Source organism: Schistocerca serialis, chromosome 2, assembly GCF_023864345.2.
Source record: "Schistocerca serialis cubense isolate TAMUIC-IGC-003099 chromosome 2, iqSchSeri2.2, whole genome shotgun sequence".
NCBI classification, from domain to species: domain Eukaryota; kingdom Metazoa; phylum Arthropoda; class Insecta; order Orthoptera; family Acrididae; genus Schistocerca; species Schistocerca serialis.
In genome coordinates this window covers 854,913,809-854,934,707 of record NC_064639.1, presented here as the reverse complement: position 1 = coordinate 854,934,707, position 20,899 = coordinate 854,913,809, and the positions used below count along the sequence as shown (strand labels likewise).

The following is a 20,899-nucleotide window of genomic DNA, read 5'->3' as shown; positions in this document are numbered from 1 at the left end:
TGCAGCAACTGGTGGTTACGTCATGCGGTTCTTTCTTCCTACAAAACTAGATTTCTTGTCGATGGTCGTGTCATATTACAAGCAAGCGAAAATAACAGCAATCAAAACCGAAGTTCCAAGTCTACAAATAATTGGTAAAAGACTCCCATAGCAAAACTCTGTCAGACGAAAATGTAGGTAGTCGTTACTTACAAGGAAAGTATTGCGTTCGAACAAACACACCTGTATAAACTTTCGGTTACATTATCATTACGTACTGGTCAATGTGCCGGTGTCTTTTCCTGCTCTCTGTAAAAGTGCTCTAGATATCAGTACCGATGCCATTGTAGAAACCAAACGTAATGAAGGTATCAACTACAAATGAAAGTGAGGACTTTCAATAAAAGCCTCGAAGCAGTATGAATTACTACGAAACGCACGACGAAGAAAAGCAAGTTGGTAAGATGTCGTAACTGTCCATTCAATAATATCAATGTTGAATGCCACGTCAATGACACTTTTGAAGCTGTCCACAAGTTCACCAATATCGTAACCAGCGTTCTGCCATGCTTAACGAAGTATTGGCCCATATATTTCCGCAGATGATAGACTGTAAATGACAGAATGCATTTTCGTGATAAATAATCTGTCATTCAGTTTTAGCTACATGTTAATGATACGTAATTTAATAAAGTCTGTTATTCTCTTGGTACATGTTTTACGTTGCCTGAAGGTTTTGTCCAGAGGTTGTGCATATTTTGTCCTTATAGACGAAATGATTTTTAAAACAGCTTTTCCTCCAGAGCCTTCCAGTGGTACTTTTTCATCCTTATGTCCAGACCAGGAGTCACGAAGTACTAGTAACTTGGTTGGCAAATGTGGACTGAGAACTGAAAAAAAAAGTCTTCAAATGTTCTTTCGTCATATTTCCGCTCACACTAGCATGTATGAAGAAATCTGGAGGGCACCGTTATTTTTTATTTCCTTCTATTTCCCTTGACACACGGGATCTAAACTCTCCATTTGGTTCTTAGAAAAAAGCCAACCGTACATCCATTGATATAGCGACACCCATCGCGTAACTGTGTGTCGTACTTAACCGATTTGCCATGTCCAGACAGTGATTCTCTCCCCTTTCACAGATAGTATGCTATCGGAAGAAATCACATAGCTGAATCGACGCTAGTCACAGTTACACAGAAGCCATTTGGATCTTATCTGTCGTGATATGCGCGTTGACTTCAACATATCTTTGATCTGTTTTAATACTCTCTTCTTCGTCGTCCTTTTCTTTTCTTGCTTGGAGCATGGTTATGTGGCATGATGTTATCTTTAACTCCTTTTTCAAATTAGTAATAAATTCCAGTGACGCTGGAAAGTTTGCATACCCTTGATGTCTATCTACGATTTCCTTTAAAAACTGTGTTACCTTTACGTTGCCCGCCCGGTTAGTCGTGCAGTCTAACGGCACGAATCCGCCCGGTGGACTTGGGTCGAGGTCCGGTGAGCCGGCCAGTCTGTGGATAGTTTTTAGGTGGTTTTCCATCTCCCTCGGCGAATGCAGACTGGTTCCCCTTATTCCGCCTCAGCTACACTATGACGGCGACTGCTGCGCAAACAGTTTCTTCACGTACGCGTACACCACCATTACTCTACCATGCAAACATAGGGGTTACACTCGTCTGGTGTGAGACGTTCCCTGAGGGGGGGGGGGGGGGGGGGGGGAAGGGGCGGGGGCTGAACAGCACAATAACCCAGAAAGAGTGGTTCGGTGTGGGGCGACGAGGGGTGAAGTGGACCGCGATAGTCGTCGTAGGGTTGTGGACCACTGCGGCTGCCGCGGGGATGGAGCTTCTCCGTCGTTTCTAGGCTCCCGGTTAACATACAGTACAATACAATACAATACCTTTACTTTTCTTTGCCACATAGGAAAGTACGCTTTTAATATTGCTTTTAGTCTTCAGTTTAGGATATCTTTTCAGGAACGTGTCCATGTGTGTTCAAATCTCTGACGTGATAACCAACGTATATGTTGTCATCAAACACCGTGACGACACTTTCGACTTAAACTTCTTATCAGAACAATGTTTAAATTGACTTTCACTGCTTCCATCTTTAACTTTTCGTATAGCTACAGACTGCAGTTATGTGTTAGTGTTACGTTATCAATTCCTAACCGGCGGTAATATTTTTATAGTATAATAAATACCAGAACACACACGAATTATTCGTCTTCTACACCAATACCATCTTCATGAAGAAGTGTTTGTCCTAACTTCTCAATCGCAATATATTAGCGGTTGATTACCGATCAGCGATCCATCTAAGGCTTCGCTACACAAACGCAGCTTCTCATACACACTTCACCATTTCTACTGGTCTACTGACGTAGCGGCCGGCAAAGGCCTATATTCCATTGTATCTTTACGTCCCGCACTGCAAAGGCATCTAATGGATGACAGCAGAGGTTTACAGATAAACTAATATCACCGGTGCAGTGAGTTTATATTGTTGCTTTGAGGCAATTTATGCCCAGTCTTTTTGTCAGAGGTAAAAGATGTTTGTACCTCGGAGTTTAGTAAAGACAATGGGTATCATCTAATATTGAATGTTACCCACGGATGAATGTATGGAAGATCTTATTGTACGCTTTTTGTGCTGTGATTATTTCGCCATTACTGTTTGAGTGTGTCAACTGTGGAGCCGCTATAGCCATTTGTAACACCTCTTTTGTTTTATTACTTTCATTTCTTGCTTGTATTGAACTTAAGAGTGGTAGCTGGACAGGGCTCTTGACGATATACCTGAATGCTGTTTTTTGTGTTACCTTGTGATAAGAGGTGCGTTGTGGTAGGATCACAAATATCGAATTTTGTGTATAATTCATTATTCTTGTAGTCAGGTCTAGAAAGTTTAGGCTGTCATCTACTTGGTGCTTAATTGTGAAAATGATATCGTATTGGAATCTGTTTAACAATCTATTTAACTCACGGATATTATCTTTTGTGCCACTGATTTAAATTTTGGTATCTACACAACTGTAGTCGCAAATAATGATGCGGTAGTTGGCATTCAGAATCTGCTTCTAGAGTTAATTGTTGAATTTGAATTAACTGTGGGTGCGAATTCTGGTGTCTGGGAGGTATCTGTATTTTTATAGGTTGGTATTTATCTGCAGTGCAGGAGGTATAGGTACAATGGAATATAGGTCTTACGTGTCAGATGACCAAGTGTGGCTGTATCTGGAAATTTTATGTTTTGGACATGTTGCGTTAGCTCTGTTTTGCTTCTAAGTGTTCTGTTGTTACTGAAAGAGTTTCATTAGGAATTTCGTAGAGATTGTTAATCATGAACTGCAGGTTTTCATGGCCGGTATTTGCGTTACGACATTTGTTGTATTGACAATAGGCCTTGGTACAAGTCCTAACTTTTCGTCTTCCAATGCTGGAAGCTTCGTCAGAGGCTTCAACGACACAGAAAGCAGTTGCCTTCTCAAACAAGCTCAGCAAGCCGAATTTTTTTAGGTGTATCCCCATAACGCTTGGTTCCTAACGTCATCAGACCGCAGTCCAAGATGGCGGAGTCGCGTCGACATGTATTATGGAGTTTATAGTGGGGAAGAGTTGGCACTGTTTCTTCTGTTTAGAACTACAGCACACATCTTGTCTAATTTCAGTCCTTCACCTTTTCTGTTGAAATTGCTTTTGTGCATTTGAATTTTGATGGCCCTCTGTAGCCTACGTGCTAGCGTAGTGGTGGTTAGGTAGTGCTAAAACCATACTGTCAGGGAAACTGAATTGCGCAATCTGCTTCTGCTGCTTTTCTGTCTTGCCCAGGCGACAACTGCTTGTGTTCCTTTAAGGTGGGTAACAGTGCCTCTTTTGTGGTTTCTATAAACATTGGAAAGAAAGAGCAAGGCATTTTATACACCGAAGTCGTTTCTCTGACACTGTGGTTTTAATAAACTCTTGCTATGCTGGAATGTAATCAGAGGCCATAGAAATTCAAAAGTACAAGTTCCATAACCTACCGTTGTGACGACAAATATAAACACTTCGATGTGCTGATGTGGTTTAACACTGCAACTGCTTCCGTAGACACTGAGGCCTGAATGACTCCAGCAATGGAAGACGAAAAGTTAGGCCTTCGATCACCTACTAATACCCATAACCGACAAAAAAGCTTTGTTTGGAGTCTGAATGTTGGATTGTTCTTAATTCATTACATCTCTGATGGTGATTTCATTTTGTGGACTTTTGGTTCTCACCTGAGTGGAAATGCTTGAGGTCTCATTGATTCAATGTTTATTGCTTCTTGAGTGGTTATTAGGACATTCATGTTATTCGAAATGTATTTAATTACCCGTTGGGTTCTGGCTGTTGGGTCCTTAGGTATTTCTGTATTATTGTTGCCATGTAAGAAGTATTAAAATTTTTCCTCTGTATATTGTTCATTTCATACGGTCGTATTGATCTTGTGAACTTTTACAATTGTTGCGTTATATGTATTTAATTCAGTCTCAGAGCGTCTTCTCTTTTCTTGTGTGCGCGGAGTGGTTTTAGCATCTCATCTAAAATTGGTTTTGCTGTAGTCTGTTTTTCTGTCAATTTGCTTGTGATGGGTGAAGGTTGAAATCTGAGTGACACTGCTGATGAACTTACCTCGGTTCTTTTCGTCCAGCGGAGTTTAAATGTGTTTAATACTCTTGCTGAGTAGTGACCTTTTTTCTGCAATGAATATTACGTCAGTATTGTTGAGGAAATGTGTGAATCCAACTTTGGAGGTAACTTGCTTGAAAAGATTGATTTTTTTTCCTGTATGTGGTTTTCATTTTCTGCATAATGGATTCAGTGAACTTACTAACTTTCAGTACTTTAGTGATATTTCAATCGGTGAAGCAAAAATCCTTACACTAACTACGCGTTACAAAGCCGTGTATTGATCGTTTTTTTTTCACGTAAAGTTCTTTAGTTAGTTTTCCTCCTATAGTTTTCGCACGTTTTCCAATTATTTATTTGCGGTGGCTCTGTTCGTTTTGATGTCTTGTTATTGTTAGTAACATTTTATGCAAGTTATCATAAAGGATGTTACCAACTACTTCTAGATTAGAATGTCAACGACCATGGGCGCCCTAACGAGTATCAACGTCGTATTTCGTCAGAAACTTGATGACGTTAGTCAATGTTTCAACTGATTCCAAAATAAACATTCGCTGACAGTTTTCAGTAGATTTATAACGTTACCAGGAAAACATTGTGACGATTTGGGCTAAATGTACTTTCTACATTGTTTTTTTATATCATTTGCCCAATTTTACAGGCGCAGCTCGCTCAACAAAGAGTAGAATGAGGAAATGAAATATTTAGAAAATAAAATTAAATTCCGCGCCTAGAACGTAAAGAGTTCATATGGAACAGTACAGAGGAATCCGAAGTGCAGTATAAGTAAAACTGAAATTAACTGAGCCTTTGGTGATAGTAAGGTCGTTCTATTCACTTGATGAGCTCTTATGACAAGTGACTGAGCAGTGATAAACGATGGCCAGCAAAGAACCAAGCTAGTTGCATACAGTCCACGTGAGAAAGGTGCACGGTTATCTGAAGCCCTTTGCTACGTTTCATAATGAGCAACGCATAGAAAATTATGCACCTTCGTAACAAAAAACGAAAGATATCATGTGGGAGGAAGAATTACTTTTATTTGCTGTAATCGTACGCGAAGGCAGCACACTAAGACAAACTATCTCAAAGAGATGAGCAAGGCGAGAATACTAAATATATATAGTATAGTCAGATACAAATCTGAGAATCGTTGTAACAGGATCATATGTATTTTACAATAGTGTCTTATAACATAAATTTCAAGACTACCCTTTCTCCAGAGTTGACTAAAAATTTAAGGAATCAAGGAATGCAAGGTGGAACGAATGAAAAATGACGGTTTAGACACAGCATTTGGTCAGATTGGAGTGTGAAGGGAGACTAAGTGCTCGTCCATTCATAATGGAAATAAATTTATGTGTTTTGAATTAGGACCCTCTCGGAGACTTTATTGGCTTGTGTATTTACCAACACGAAGTATGTAACAGTATGGTCAATGAAACAGCGGTGAATGTGATCTTTGGAATGGTGGTAGGTTCATTGCAGGTATCAAATGTGGCGAGTAGGAGTATGTTGTAACGCACAAAACTTCAGCGCTGAGACAATACGACAATGAATGCTGTCCAAGTCTTCTGCTTCTGAACCCACTAAGTCTCAGGGGGGGGGGGGGGGGTCGCGAATGTGAGATCAGCAGCAACTGGTGCCCTGTTACACACTAGTCCGAAGCCACAGTACCGACAAGAGAAGCGATCATAACAACTGCAACATCGATCCGTGTGGTGCAGTAATTTGGCACGAATCCCCGCTGCGGACGTTCCTTGTTGCCACCCAGTAGGGACTGGGAGAACATCTTGTCCCGTCCCCCTCGGAGCCAGATCAGCTATCGCATACCGCTTACTGGACACCGTAACATTCTTCTCCTCTTCCCCTCCCCTCCCCCAGCCCCAACACCGGTCATTAGCTGGGATGCACCGTTCAGCATTTTCCTCGCGCGTGGCATCAGAGCTGACAGAATTAGCCGCGTTACTGAACGTTTTCACAGTGGTCTCGAATCCACAGCTATGCATACGAATGCATAATTACTAACACTACAGCGCTTATCGAAAAGCTACGCCAAAAAGTAGTAACCTACGTCATATTTTGTAGAAGATAAATTTAAGATAAACAGAAACAATGCGTAAATTTTGGTTAAATAAATAAAAAATCTGCTTGAAAGGTTTTATGAGAGGACGGTCCATTATTTCCTCTCAAATACAGCATTGCAAGATTGTTTTCTAATCCGTGAGCATAATCTCCATTAATCGTATTGCACAGAATGTCACAGTATCAGTCCTTGCACGATGCGGTTGTTTCAAAATTTTGTTTTGCTAAAAGTTGAGCTAACGGAAAAGCTAATTGAAAAGCACACGTGAGCCATGGAGAACTTTGTACGCAAGCTGCTTGTGAAACTAAGTGAAATATAGTAAAATTAGTGTTTTATAGTCGTGTATTATCCTCTAATCTCAGCCAAAGTATTCATTTTGGAAAAAGATCATTTATCTTCGCTTTATTGAGAATGAAGCAGCTGCTAGCAATGGTGGTGCTGAATCCGTCACTTCACTCCTCGAGTCAGCTTACGGAATGTGAAGCGCGGCACGTCTGATATTTCTCAGCTATCCTGTTCCTTTCGCGAAACTTTGAAAGAAGACTGTCATTAAGCCTCCGTAAGCGCTCTAATTTCAAATTTTTCCCGTTGTTGCAATTTCGTTGTAATTATGTGGATGAAGTACTACCTTTGCTATTTCTAACATTAGATATCAGGATTTTAATGGTTAACCTATCCATGATACACTGTGCTTTTCTTGTAATGTCTGCTACTGCAGTGATAAGCATCTCCGTAACTAACTCGCCCTTCTTTAACGAACCCGAGACAAAACGCGCTGCTCCTCTTCGGGACTTCTCTTTCCCACTGTTAGACCCACCTGCAGGCAGTTCCAAACTGAAAAGCGATACTCCAGGACTGATCTAACTAGTTTTTGTTGAGCCTCTTTTTACGAATCTGTTACATCTACTTACAATTAATCTAATGAATCTCAACTTGACAGACTAATTCCTATATCTTATTTGAAGCCGTCGTTTCTATTTAAGTGATCTGGTTGGATACTCTTATATATTTCTCGATTATTCCTGTTTCCAGTGATTTATCGTCAAAAGTATTAGGTTGGTGTATAAGCTAGTAGCGTTTTTCCGTAAGTTTAATAAACAAGAGGTACACGTAACAGAGACTTCAGTCAATAATATATTCTCCTTCAATACTTACAACAATATGCCGACGCTGAGGTAACTTTTCGATTCCACGAGTGTAGAAGTAACGTTCTTTTGAGGCGAAGAATTCATCGAGCCCTGTTTTGAGCGCATTTTTATGCGGAAAGGAAGTTCTTTCAAGGAAGATCAATAGAGAGCGGAAAAGGTGAAAATCTGAGGGCGCAAGGTGAATAATGTGGGTGTGGAATGACTTCCCAACACAACTCCTGTAGAGTTTTTTGTCAGTCTAAGAGAATGCGGGCGGGCTTTATCGTGGAGTAGCATCACTTGGGGTTGTCTTCCTGATCGCTGTTCTTGGAGTGCGTCTGTAAGACATTTCACTGGTTGACGAATGTCATCAGTGATGCAATTCATAGTACGCCACACCGTCTGTTACACCAGATGCATATCATCATCTTTTATAGATGCGCGCAGGTCCTTATACGGGGCGTTGCTGATTTGTTTGGGCTCAACCGTTCCTTTCTTTTCCTTATATTAACATGAAGACACCATTTCTCGTCGCCAGTAACGATACAGGATATGAATGATCGGTGTTGTTCACGAGCCAACTGACGACAAGCAAGCAGAGATGCGCAGATGGCCACCCGCTGATTTTTATGATTTTGGTTTAGAGCTTGCAGTACGCATGCACCCGATTTTTGAACCTTCCTCATTGCACGCAAATGTCGCACGATAGTGAAATGATCAGTTTCTCACACTTGCCGGTTCTAGAGTACACTGATGTAGATAAGTTTAGATTTATGCGCTTAAACAATATCTTCAAACGGCGGAGGTCTTACTGAACGTGGAGAGTCATTAACACCAAAACGAACCGCCTTAAAATCATTTTCTTGTTTTGCTCTGTCCAATGGCATTACCCCCACACACGGCGCAAATGTTTCTGGACGCCTCCATTGCTGTCATCCCTTTATTGAACGGAAACAGAAGAATAACTTCTCCACTTGGCACACCGCTTTATAACGGCCATAGCTCCACTCATTATCTCAAAATGGCAATATGTAAACTCATATGGTAACAGTCAAATATAAATAAAAATGACCATCAATAAATAAATAAGCCCTTAGCAATCGGAATACCAACATGCAAAACAAAAACACTTTGAACTTATGCACCAACCTAATATAACCTTACAGTAATGAGTCTTTCTGCTTATTTACGGGCAAAGCAATAAATTTACTTCTATAGAGTGTTCCCATCAAGTATGCATTACTGCATATACCTTGTTCAATGTTTCTACGTCACTCGTGAATATATTTTTCTCAGACCGAGGATTAATTTGTATTACTCTGATCACAGAAATTTACTTCCTAAGACTGCTCCGACTACGTACGGCAAGAAGCTTGTAGCTAGGTGGTATGGTGACCGAAACGCATTAGGACTTCCCGGTATCTGTAGTTTCGTCATCGACAATTAGTAGGCGGACTCGCGGTTTGCCCGATGTCCGAGCTTTGGCCGTAAAACCGCTAGCGTCGACCAGCACTGTAAAACAACAGTGGTAGTTGTTGACCCTAATGTGTGTGGGAAATTTCCTGGTGCATACACTGTTACTGAACCAAACCGAGGCGTTAGTACGATAGCCTGAAGACGAACAGATAGGAGGGGACGGAGCAAGGAAATAAAATTTAGGGTGGACAATGTTTTGGGGTCAACTGATGCCGACGTTGCACACGTCGGCATCATCGTACCTTCCGTTGAGTTCGTACCTCGTTCTCCTACGGATACTACATGGGAGATCATAGAAAGCAAATGTAAAATCTGCACTAGGTATTATTTGTTAATATCAGCAACTAATGTTAGATGCGCTTCCACAAGAGGAGTAAATCCGTGGTACATGTTAAACATTTGTCGAACAGAGAGCGCTAAATTCAGATCGTTTGCTAACGATAATGCTGCCATCATAAAATTATCATTGCTAAAAATCTGTACGAAGAATTCGTATGGCATAACTCGCTCTGTTTATCCATGAGACCCAAAGATGTAGCGCAGTGGGTAGCACACTAGATTCGCATTCGGGAGGACGACGGTTCAAGCCTGCGTCCAGACATCCTGGTTTAGATTTTCCGTGATTTCCCTAGATCTCTTCAGGCAAATGCCGGGATGGTTCCTTTGAATGGGCACGGCCGACTTCCTTCCCCATCCTTCCCTAATCCGAAGGGACTGATTACCTTGCTGTTTGATCCCCTCCCCCGCATCAACCAACCAACCAAACCAACCAACCAAACCAACCAACCTTGACTTTCCGAAGCATTTTCGAGCAGTTGCGCACTCTTGTCTACAGAACGAATTGCAAGTGCACGAAGTATCAGTCCCGCTTTGTAATTCGTTTCAGGTCCTCCTACCGGATACAACACGTCGTTCTTTAGCGGGAGAGATCGTCAAACATAAAATTAATATCGGAAGGACCCAACAGCTTGGACTGCGTTCACTGTTCACGATATGCAGACACAGTCCGAAGCTCCGGAGAGACGTGGAACGACTAAGTGAAGCTAGCTGTTGGGAAAGCAGATGCTAGAATAATTTTGTTGCAAGAATCTTCAGAAAATGTAATTCACCCACGAAAGAAGGAGTTTCCAAAATGCTCGTTCAATCAAATCCTGCTCGTCAGTTTGGAACCCTTACAGGGTCAGTTTGTGAAGTGGGAGACCAAAACAAAAGAGGTTCGTTTTGCAACGGATTTGTTTAGTGACAGCTTCACTGAAAAGTTTGCCAAAATCCATGGTAGCCACCAGACAAGCGTTGTGCAGCAACGAGAGATTTACTATTAAAATTGAGAGACCGTACTTTCCAAGGAAAGTTAAGCAACATCTTACTCTCTTCTTACATGTATTTCACGAAATGATCATGAAGCATCACAGAAATTAGAATGCATGCTCTTTACTGGTACTTTTTTCTTTCCGCGAGCCATTCACGGATGTAGCAAAATGTGCAAGTAATTATAGTTGATAACGAAAGTACCCACCGTCACAGCTGTAAGGTAGATAATGGATTATAAATGTATATATAATGCATTTAATGTGGATAAATACGAAATAGTGAGTATAAACAAAACAGGGTATCCACTAGCAAACAACACGTGTTCAGCATTTGTCGTGTTATGGCGATTAAGCATCTAAGGAGCATAGCTCTAATGCAGTACAACTGTAATATTAAAAAGATGTGACTGTTAATGTTTACTTGAGATTTACGAAACACATTGCCTGTTTTCAAATTATGATCAAATACTATGGAGCTTTATCATGAAGTAACGAAGGGATGTTAAAGCATAAAATTAGTGGCGAGAAACAGAATGGGGATGCCACGCAAATTTCAAGATTCTCTTGAAGAAACAATAGGCATTAGTCGCGAAATCTCTTCAGGAACACGTTCAGAGCGATTCTGCTGACACCCTCGAGTATTTTATGTAACGCCTATGTGGGCAGCTGTTGACGGTCGAAGGAGAGAGGATATAAAATGTAGACTGGCAGTGGCAAGGAAAGCATTTCTGAAGAAAAATTTGTTAACATCGAGCATAGATTTAAGCGTCAGGAAGTCGTTTCTCAAAGTATTTGTATGGAGTGTAGACACGTATGGAAATGAAACGTGGACGATAAATAGTTTAGACAAGGAGAGAACAGAAGCTTTCGAAATGTGGTGCTACAGAAGAATGCTGACGATTAGATGGGTGGATCACATAACTAATGAAGAGGTATTGAATAGAATTGGAGAGAAGAGAAATTTGTGGCACAACTTGACTAGAAGAAGGGATCGGTTGGTAGGGCATATTCTGAGACATCAAGGGATCACCAATTTAGTATTGGAGGGCAGCGTGGAGGGTAAAAATCGTAGAGGGAGACCAAGAGATGAATACACTAAGCAGATTCAAAAGGATGTAGGTTGCAGTAGGTACTGGGAGATGAAGCAGCTTGCATTGCACAGGATAGAGTAGCATGGAGAGCTGCAAGCTGTATCAAACCAGTCCCTGGACTGAAGACTAACAAAAAAATGTGGGCAGCACAAAGGATACACAGAAAATCGCAAAATGAACACGAAAGTGACTAACAGTAGTTTTAAATGCAATTTCAGTGCTTTAGAGTGATTTAGATGTAGCGGTAGGGCGATGGATGGCTCTGAACGTGATAAGACATCGAACAATTATTTCAGCAACTTTTTCAGCTTAGAGTTAACGGAATTCACCCATGGACCTATCTAATTCTAGGAAAGACAGAGATCGATCAAAAATTAGACTCCAATGCTAGACATTGTGATAGGCGGTATAATAGACGACTGTTGATGTTTTGAACAACACTTGAGCAAAAGTCTTCTTAGAAAGACAGTGAGGTAGTGCACCGTTTTCTTCTGCATGGGCAGACGAGTCGCTTCTGCTGCGATGTAACTTCCTCTTCACTAAATGCGTTGTACAAGGTGAACGCCAGTAGTACTGTTAATTGGGATAAACGCATGACAGTTAAGTAATAAGATTACCGCATGCTCAAATCCGATTCTTACTCTGAACATAATTTTGACAGGTCCATATCGTTAGAACCTTTGCCTTTCATGGACGACATGTACATCAACACACAACAAGCCATCCGAAGGCGTGTATCAGAGTGTACTTCTGATACCAGAAACTGATCTCCCCCCCTCCTTCCCTCTTCCACGCGCTAATAGCGCTTGGGAAGAATGAGTATCGGTAAGCTTCTGTATCAGCTCTAATTTCACCAATTTTCTCATCGCCGTCATTCTGCGAGATGTATGTGGGAGGAAGTAATATGTTGTCCGATTTTCTTGGAAACCACTCTCTCGAAATTTCAATAGTAAACCTCTCCCTGATGCACACAGTCGCATGTAGCGTCTTCCAAAGGAGTTTTCGTTGAAAATCTCTGTAACGCTATCGAGCAGACTAAACGATACCGTGACGAAATGCGCCGTCCTTCATTAGATTCTGGGTACCATCCCATGGTAAGGATCCCACAATGATGAACAGTGCTCAAGAATTGGTCAAAAAAGCGCCTTGGCCGCTTCTTTAGTGGATGAGTTACATTTCCTTGAGATGCTTTCTATGAATCTCAGTCTGGGATCTGCTTTCCCTACCATTTTTATACGGTCTTTCTACTTGAAGTCGCACTAGATGGTTACTCGTAGATATTTTGCGGAAGATACTGTTTCCAGCAATCTTTCATTAATAGTGTAGCTGTACAGTAGTGGATTTCTTTTCCTATGTGTGCGCAGTATCTCAGTTTTCTTTATGTCAGCTGCCAGAGCTTACACCATTCATCAATCCTCTACAGGTTATTCTGCAAATCGATACCGTTTTCTGGCGTTTCTACTTCCCTGCGGACAACTGCATCATCTTCGAACAGTCAGAGTATCCGATGCATTCTAATACATCATTTAGGTACTATGTCTCACTCAGGAACTGTAAACAAAGAAACTGAAGGCGTATCAATTCTGTGAATGAATTATTTATGTGGACATCCCATCCATTAAAATCTGGAATCTAGTATTCAATTTAGTCGTTTACTTCAGTTCCAAGGAAAATAGTGTGCTTTTACTGTGCTCAGTGACGAAATTTAAGAACTTTCGTTTCCGCTGAACATAAGGTAAGACCTGCAGGTAATCTCGAGCCTCAAACAGCACGTGATTTCTACAGGACGCTCTGATGGGCATATGCGGTTTTCTTATCAGAAATTTTAGCATTGCAGAGATGTCATATGTAGCTTCATACAGGAAACTTCCATTGCTGTAAGGTGAGATTTTTTAACGAATAAAGTCTCACTCACTTTGGTAAACGAAATGATTGTTCATTTCGTCGAACCGCACCGCGAATATACGTGCGTATGCAATATTCGCTTTTTCTGTTGCTATTAATGTCTATAAACCCGTGGATTTTGTGATGTTGCGGCAGAGAAATCGTTACACTTTATGAGTGTTGCATTAAAATAACCTTAGAAGGTTTCCAGACACCTCGCAAAATATTTATGAGCAAGAATTGTAGAAACTGGTATGTACATTTTGGCGCTTTATATTAACAAATTGTAAGTATCAACGCTTTGTATATCACAGAACAAAAAATACTTAATTCAAGTATTGGATGTATTTCACACCTTAAGATCAGAATATAAAGCGCCAAAATGTACATACCAGTTTCTACAATTCTTGCTCGTAAGTATTTTGCGAGGTGTCTGGAAACTTCCTAAGGTTATTTTAATGCAACACTTCAACGCAAAACGGTCTCGTCAGAAATGGAAACGCAAAGCGTCGTTCGATACAAGGTCTAATGCACGGATCGATAGAGGAATCCCTCGCAGCCATTCTGGAGCAAGGTCGCAGCGGAGGTGGTTCGTGTCTGTCTTCCGGTTACCTCGCATGCTTTGTCAAGACGAAATCTGCAGCCACGGTGGTTGTTATGTATAAAGGGCAGCGAAAGGTAATTCTTTCAGACCTGATTTTTCTTGGAGGAAGGAAAGTTTTTGTTGGTGTGGTAATGCTCTTAGATGATTTTTAATGATTTTACATGAAAGACTTATACAACAATATGTATCAGTTTTCAAAACATACTTTGTACCTTTTGCTTCATTTTATGAACTAAATTAACTAATTACAAAATGAAATGATCGTATGGCATTGTTGGCAGGGAGGCCCCATTCAGGGGAGTTCGGTCGCCGTATTGCAAGTCCTTTCTAGATGACGCCATTACAAAAGCTTCTCTATTATAATTAATAATAAAATGATCAATAATTACCATGTAAATTAGCAACAATATTCAATTACACAGTGGAATATAACGAACAAACCACATCCGTGTATTCTGATGGTTACGAGCTGCTGTGCACTGCCGCATTGACTTGCTGACATCTTTATAGTCATGCCTAAAAGCTGGCAGCACTTGCGCATGATGAAAACATTAAACATTCACAAATGTATACCTCAGGTTTCCGTCGGGAAAAATACTTCCGTTGCAACTAAGACACAGTAAAAGTTAATGGACATAACTGTGCCCAGAGAGCCTGAAAGAGTTAAGCTGGCACACTTTCCTGACCAAAAACGTGCAAACGCCTACCTAACCATCAGACAGATCTAGGACGCTACGAAATGAGTTACAGTCTTAAAGCTGGCAGATGTCTGCTGATTTATCGTTCTTAAGAACCACTGATATGCTATACACCACCAACAGCGAGTTAATTATGCACGAAGTGACGCTCACTTGCTCTGACGTAAGGAATGAAAAGACGATTTAACCTTAACGTCTCGTCTCGTGGTGATAAGAGATGGAACACAAGCTCGAATTGGGCAATGCTGGGGAAGGAAGTTGGACGTGCCTTTTCAAAGGAACCACTCCGCCATTTACCTTAAGCGAATTAGGGAAATCGCAGATGACCTTACATTTGGATGGTTGGGCTGGGATTTAGACCGGTCTCCTCATGAATAGGAGTCTAGTGTCTCGTCTTGATTTAAATATTCGCGGGAGTGCACCGGAGGACAAGAACTGAGATTGGCTTTAAGAGAATTTGCACATTGCCAACCACAGAGAATCTGTTGTCGGATGTAATTAACAGTTAATTCTCCCAAAATGTCTTACGTGGCGTTCACCTGTGCACTTTGGAAGATCCGAACTATGATCTACATTGACACTCCGCAAACCACCGAGAAATGCATGGCAGAGAATAGGTGCCATTCTACCAGTTATTAGGGTTTCTTCCCGTTCCATTCACGTATGGGGTGCGGGAAGAATGAATGCCTTGTGCGTGTTGCAGTTATTGTAATCTTGTCTTCAGGATCTCTGAGTGAGCGATATGTAGATAGTTGTAGCATATTTCTACGGCCATTTAAAGCAGATTCTTGGAAATTTGTTAGTAAGCTTCCTCGGAATAGTTCATGTCACCCTTCATGGGGCTGCGAGCTCAGTTTCTTGAGAATCTGTTAAACTCCCCGAGGATCAAACAAACCTGTGACCAATCGTGCTGGCCTTCTCTCTGTACGTCCAGTATCCTCTGTTACTCCTATTTGGTGCTGGTCCCATACACTTGAGCAACATTCTCGAATGGGTCGCAAGAGTGATTTGTAAGCAATCTCTAATGGCACTTCCCTTCTAGCCTACCAAGAAACCTGCTTTACACGACTGAGCCTATGCGATCATTCCAGCAAAAAAAAATTATTCCTACAAAGTATCTCACCCAGGTATTTGTATGAGTTGGCGGATTCTAATAGTGACTCATTGATATTACGGTAACAGGATACTATTTTTTGTTTTTTGAGGGGCACAATTTTACAGTTTTGAACATTTAAAGCAAGTTGCCAATCTTTGCACCCCTTTGAAATCTTATCAAAACCTGAAAATATTTATGCAACTTCTTTCAGAAAGTACTTCAATATAGATAACTGCATCATCTGCAAAGAGTCTGAGGTGGTTGTTAATAATGTCACTGAGATCATTAATATCCGACGTGAACAGCAAGGGTCCCAACACTTCCTGGGGAACACCCGAAGTTACTTCCACATGTGACGATGACTCTCCATCCAAGATAACATGCTGCATCCTCGCTGACAATAATTCCTCAATCCAGTCACAAATTTCACTCGGTATCCCTTATGATGGTACTTTTCACAATAAGCGTAGGTGTGGTATTAAGTCGCAGGATTTTCGGAAATCAGATACTGCGTCAACACGCCTGCCTTGATCCAATATTTTCAGCAGGTCCTGTAAGAAAAGTGCGAGTTGGGTTTCATATGATAGATTTTTTTCTGAATCCATACTGGTTGGCGTGGAGGGGGTCATTCTGTTCTAGATAACTCAATATGTTTGCACTCAGAATATGTTCTAGTGTCTACAACAAAATTGATGTCGAGGATATTAGACGGTAATTTTGTGAATCACTTCTACCCTTCCTGTGGATAGGTGTGATCTTTTTTTCCAAGAACTGGGCATTGTTTTGTTCGAGGGATCTACGATACATTATAGTTAGAAAAGGGACTAAATCAGCCACAAGTTCACTAAAGAATCTAAGAGGGATTCATCAGACCCTGGAACTTCGTTGAATTTTAAAGATTTTAGCTGTTTCGCAACACCACTGATACTAAAGGTGATTTCACTCATCTTTTAGCAGTAAGGGGATTAAATTGGGGCAGCTCTCCTGGATTTTCCGTTGTAAAGGAACGTTTGAAAACTTAAGCATTTCAGGTTTTACTTTACTACTCTCAATTTCAGTTCCTGTCTCATTCGCTAGGGACTGGGCACTAGCTCTGTGTTTTGTGAAAGATCATTTGAATATTCTGCTACGGTAACCACTAAAGGCTTCACGCATTGCTTTCTTGACAGCCAAACATTTCATTCAACATATAGCTCTAAACTTTGTTTTCTACCTATTTTGCAGTAGTCCCCGATATTGCAACATCAGCAGCAAATATTGAAATGTATTGACAATCGGTACATACTTGCTCTGAAACATCTTCCCATACACCGTAAGAGGTTTACAATTAGTGAACAGGTTATTTATGAATAAATCTGGAATCACGTAGGGTTGAAAAACGGGAACTGAAAATATTTTCAATAGCGTAAAAAAGTAACATTTTTTTTATCAAACCCTGATCATTTGGTTTGCCCTGTCACGAGAACCTGTCTCAATAGTTCTCTGCCGATTGTGCTGGTCACGCACAGATCACAGTTCAGCTGAAGGCTTTAGTTCGCCGTTATAGCCGTTCTCAGTTTCCCATCCCGGCACACACTTCAGATGAATATACATCTGTGGAAAACTAAAATTTACGAACTAGGACCAGATAAAAGATACATTGTGTCGCCAACTGTTCAAAGGAAATAATTGTACAATAAGTAACTGAAATTCCATTAGTCTCAAAGAGCGAGGGGAACTATTTGAAACAAGGCTGAGATTATGACGGGGAAGTTCATTGACCCTTCTTAGCCTTATGTCTTAACATAACTCTGCCTCTCCTTATGAGAGGCATGCTTAATTGCGCTTGGTCCAGAGATTTAGTAGGTGCTAATGTATGCCGATAAACTCGTCCCATGAAGTAACACACGACTGATCTCTGCAGAGAAGGATGAGTGCGTTAATTTCTAGGTGGAGAGCTTTTCGACCTGCTTAATCTGATCATTAACAGACCTTTGAGTGACGATGATGTGTGTGACAAAAGAACACGGGCGGCCGTCAGAGGTAAATATAGCTTCACCTGTCTTTCGCAACAAGTCATATTTTGGACGCCGTGTGCTTGAATCATCAGTGTTTCGAAGCTCACTAGACTCGCATATGTCGGATAGCGTGTGTCAACGACTTCCTCAGCCGTTCCTTGGAACAGGGTACTCAATAGTACACATGGGAACTCTGTTTACGATCATAGTATTATAATTTAGAAGTTACTACTTGCAGTTAACTCTGGAAGCTGGGCAGTCCATAAGCAAAAAACACAGTCACACAGACACAGACAGTCACACAGACACAGTCACACACACAGGCACACACAGACATGCCGTTCTACTACTGTTGATTGCTTCTGCAGCCTGAAGATTTTTGATGCTACTCTCCACTCTGATCTATCATGTGCAGGTCTTTTCTCCTCCGAACAGCTACCGCAATCTACATCAGTTTGAACATGCTTACTGTATTCATATTTAGTTCTACAATTTTACCCCTCACGCTTCCCTCCAATACCAAACCGACAATTACTTGACGCCTCAGATTGTGTCCTATCAACCAAGTTGTGCCATAGGCTTTGCTCGTCAGTTGAATTGGGCACCTCAGTAGTTATATGATCTGTCCATCTGATCTTTAGCATTCTTCCAAAGTACCAAATTTTCTGCTCTCACCTTGTCTACTATTCATCGTCCACGTTTCACTTCCGTACACAGCCACACTCCAAACAAATACCTTCAGGAATGACTTCCCAATACTTCCATTTATATTAGATTCTAACAAATTCCTCTTTTTCAGAAATGCTTTCACTGCACTAGGTGGTCACGCTTCTTCGGCCATCAGTTTATTGCCACTAGCAGAAATCTACTACATCTAGTGTCATTTCCTTACCCAGATCCCTCAGCAGCGTTGCTCTTTAATATACAAACGCCTCTTATACAATAAATGGTTAAAATAAAATAGTCTAGTGAGAGATCTTATTCACAGTATCAACAAGGTTTAATGTTTGTCCTACTGCTCTACCACTAATTACTTTCTGCATTTAATGTACCTTTAATATATTTCCAGCACTCTGAGGTCTACTTTCACAATTGCCTAACTTATTCTTCAGGGTATTTTTGTTCTGTCGTTGCAACTACAAAATGCATGATTTTTTTCACCAGACGCGTTTCGCCTGATTTATTGCTGACATCGGGAAATACCGTCTGCTAGCACTTCGTTTTTCTGCGTTAGACACTGAATCTTTATCTCATTTTCAGTTGTTCGGGAGCACCATACACATCCTATGTTTCTCACAACACACTTTTATACACACCACTGTATACTGTTTGTTTTTGTGCTTTTTATTTATGGTTGAAGCACAAAAACAAACTGAATACAGTGGTGTGCATAAAAGTGTTTTGTGAAAAACAAAGTGCATAGTGCTGCAGAACTAAAAAGTAGACCAAAATTATTAGTATCTATCGCAGAAAAACAACGAAGTGCTAGCAGACGGCATTTCCCGATGTAAGCGAGAAATACAGCGAAAATCACCACCACTGATGCTTTACCTAATAAGGCGAAACGCATCTGGTCAAAAAAAAAAAAAATCACGCATTTTGTAGTTGCAACAACAGAACAAAAATACCCTCAAGAATTGTAAAGCAACTACGGACACTGTGGCCGCACAAATGAAGCATTTAATTGCCTAACTTAATTCTGTACACTCAGTTTCACACAAATTAAAACTCTGTGCTAAGGCAACTTACGGCTAGGCTGTGAAGTGCACTTTCACGAAAGACGCGGGTATCGTTAACAGAATGAAAAGGTGTACTTACCAGAGAACGGCCCTGGAGAAGGGATTGGCGCCCTTCTTGGGGTTGGGCTTGCTCTTGTAGGTCTTGGCGTCCATGTCTGGCGGCTGGAGTGCACCGGCTACGCCACGGGCATCACGCGTGAGGCAGTCCCGTCCTTATCTCCGCTGAGCTACGCTGCGGCCCACGATCTGGCGCCGCCGGCTGCGCCCGCCTGCTTTATTTATACGCGGCTGCGAGGTTTTACCGTCCCCTAGAAAAGAAGCAAGAGCGTAACTGCGCGCGCGCCACTCGGTTGGACTTCGCACGCGACACGGCGCCGCACCGGACTGAACACAGCGCAGCGTGGCTACGCTGCTCGCTGGCCGACCAATGACGCGCCGCTCTCGCTGCGAGCGCGCCGACCGCTGCGCCCCCTGCCGCCGCAACCGGAAACTACCCCCTACCGTTTCCCACGTGTGCTGCCGTGAGCCGTCACTGCTCTGGCACTGCGGGAATGTTTCGGGGTCCGCGTCACTGACTACACAACGTTTAAGACCTCAACACATTCACCAGTTTATCGGCCGACTGATCGACCGACCAATTTCTTGACAGCCTACAAACTTCGCGACCGACCGCGCTCAGCAATTACAGCGCCGCCCTGTTGTTGTGACTAGTTTATAACAGGACTTCCCAGACCCCTTAGGGGTCCGCCGGCTCTTTCTAGAAGGTCCGCGGCCACCTTTCACCAAATCGTGTAAAATAATGAGTAAAATTATTGAATAAAAATGTGAAAATCAAATTCATCACTATTTTTTTTTCTTTGAAAAACATGTGTATAGCACTCGAAAGTTGGCAATAACATTCAATCTTTGGCAATAATATTTGACAGTCGGCAACACAAACCAAAACATTGGTGCAGCTCCCGCTGTCGGAGGTTCGAGCCCTCCATCGGGCGTGTGTGTGTTGTCCTTAGCGGAAGTTAAACTTAGGTTAATAGTGTGTGAGACTAGGGACTGATGACCTCAGCAGTTAAGTCCCATAGACTTTACATACATTTGAACATTTTTCTCACAACAGTTGCGAAACAGTGGATGTGAACAGACCACAAGCGGCAGCA

General features: G+C 41.6%; 1 protein-coding gene across 1 annotated transcript in view; it reads right to left on the bottom strand.

The window, feature by feature from the left end:
* The window catches only part of LOC126458155 (ATP-binding cassette sub-family C member 4-like), a 215,910-nt gene extending 195,796 nt beyond the window's left edge, over window positions 1–20,114 (bottom strand). The window contains exon 1 of the mRNA XM_050095017.1: window positions 19,825–20,114. Within this exon, the coding sequence (XP_049950974.1) occupies window positions 19,825–19,898 (74 nt within the window). The 5' untranslated portion in view covers window positions 19,899–20,114. The remainder of the gene's footprint in view (window positions 1–19,824) is intronic.
* Window positions 20,115–20,899: the final 785 nt, after the last annotated feature.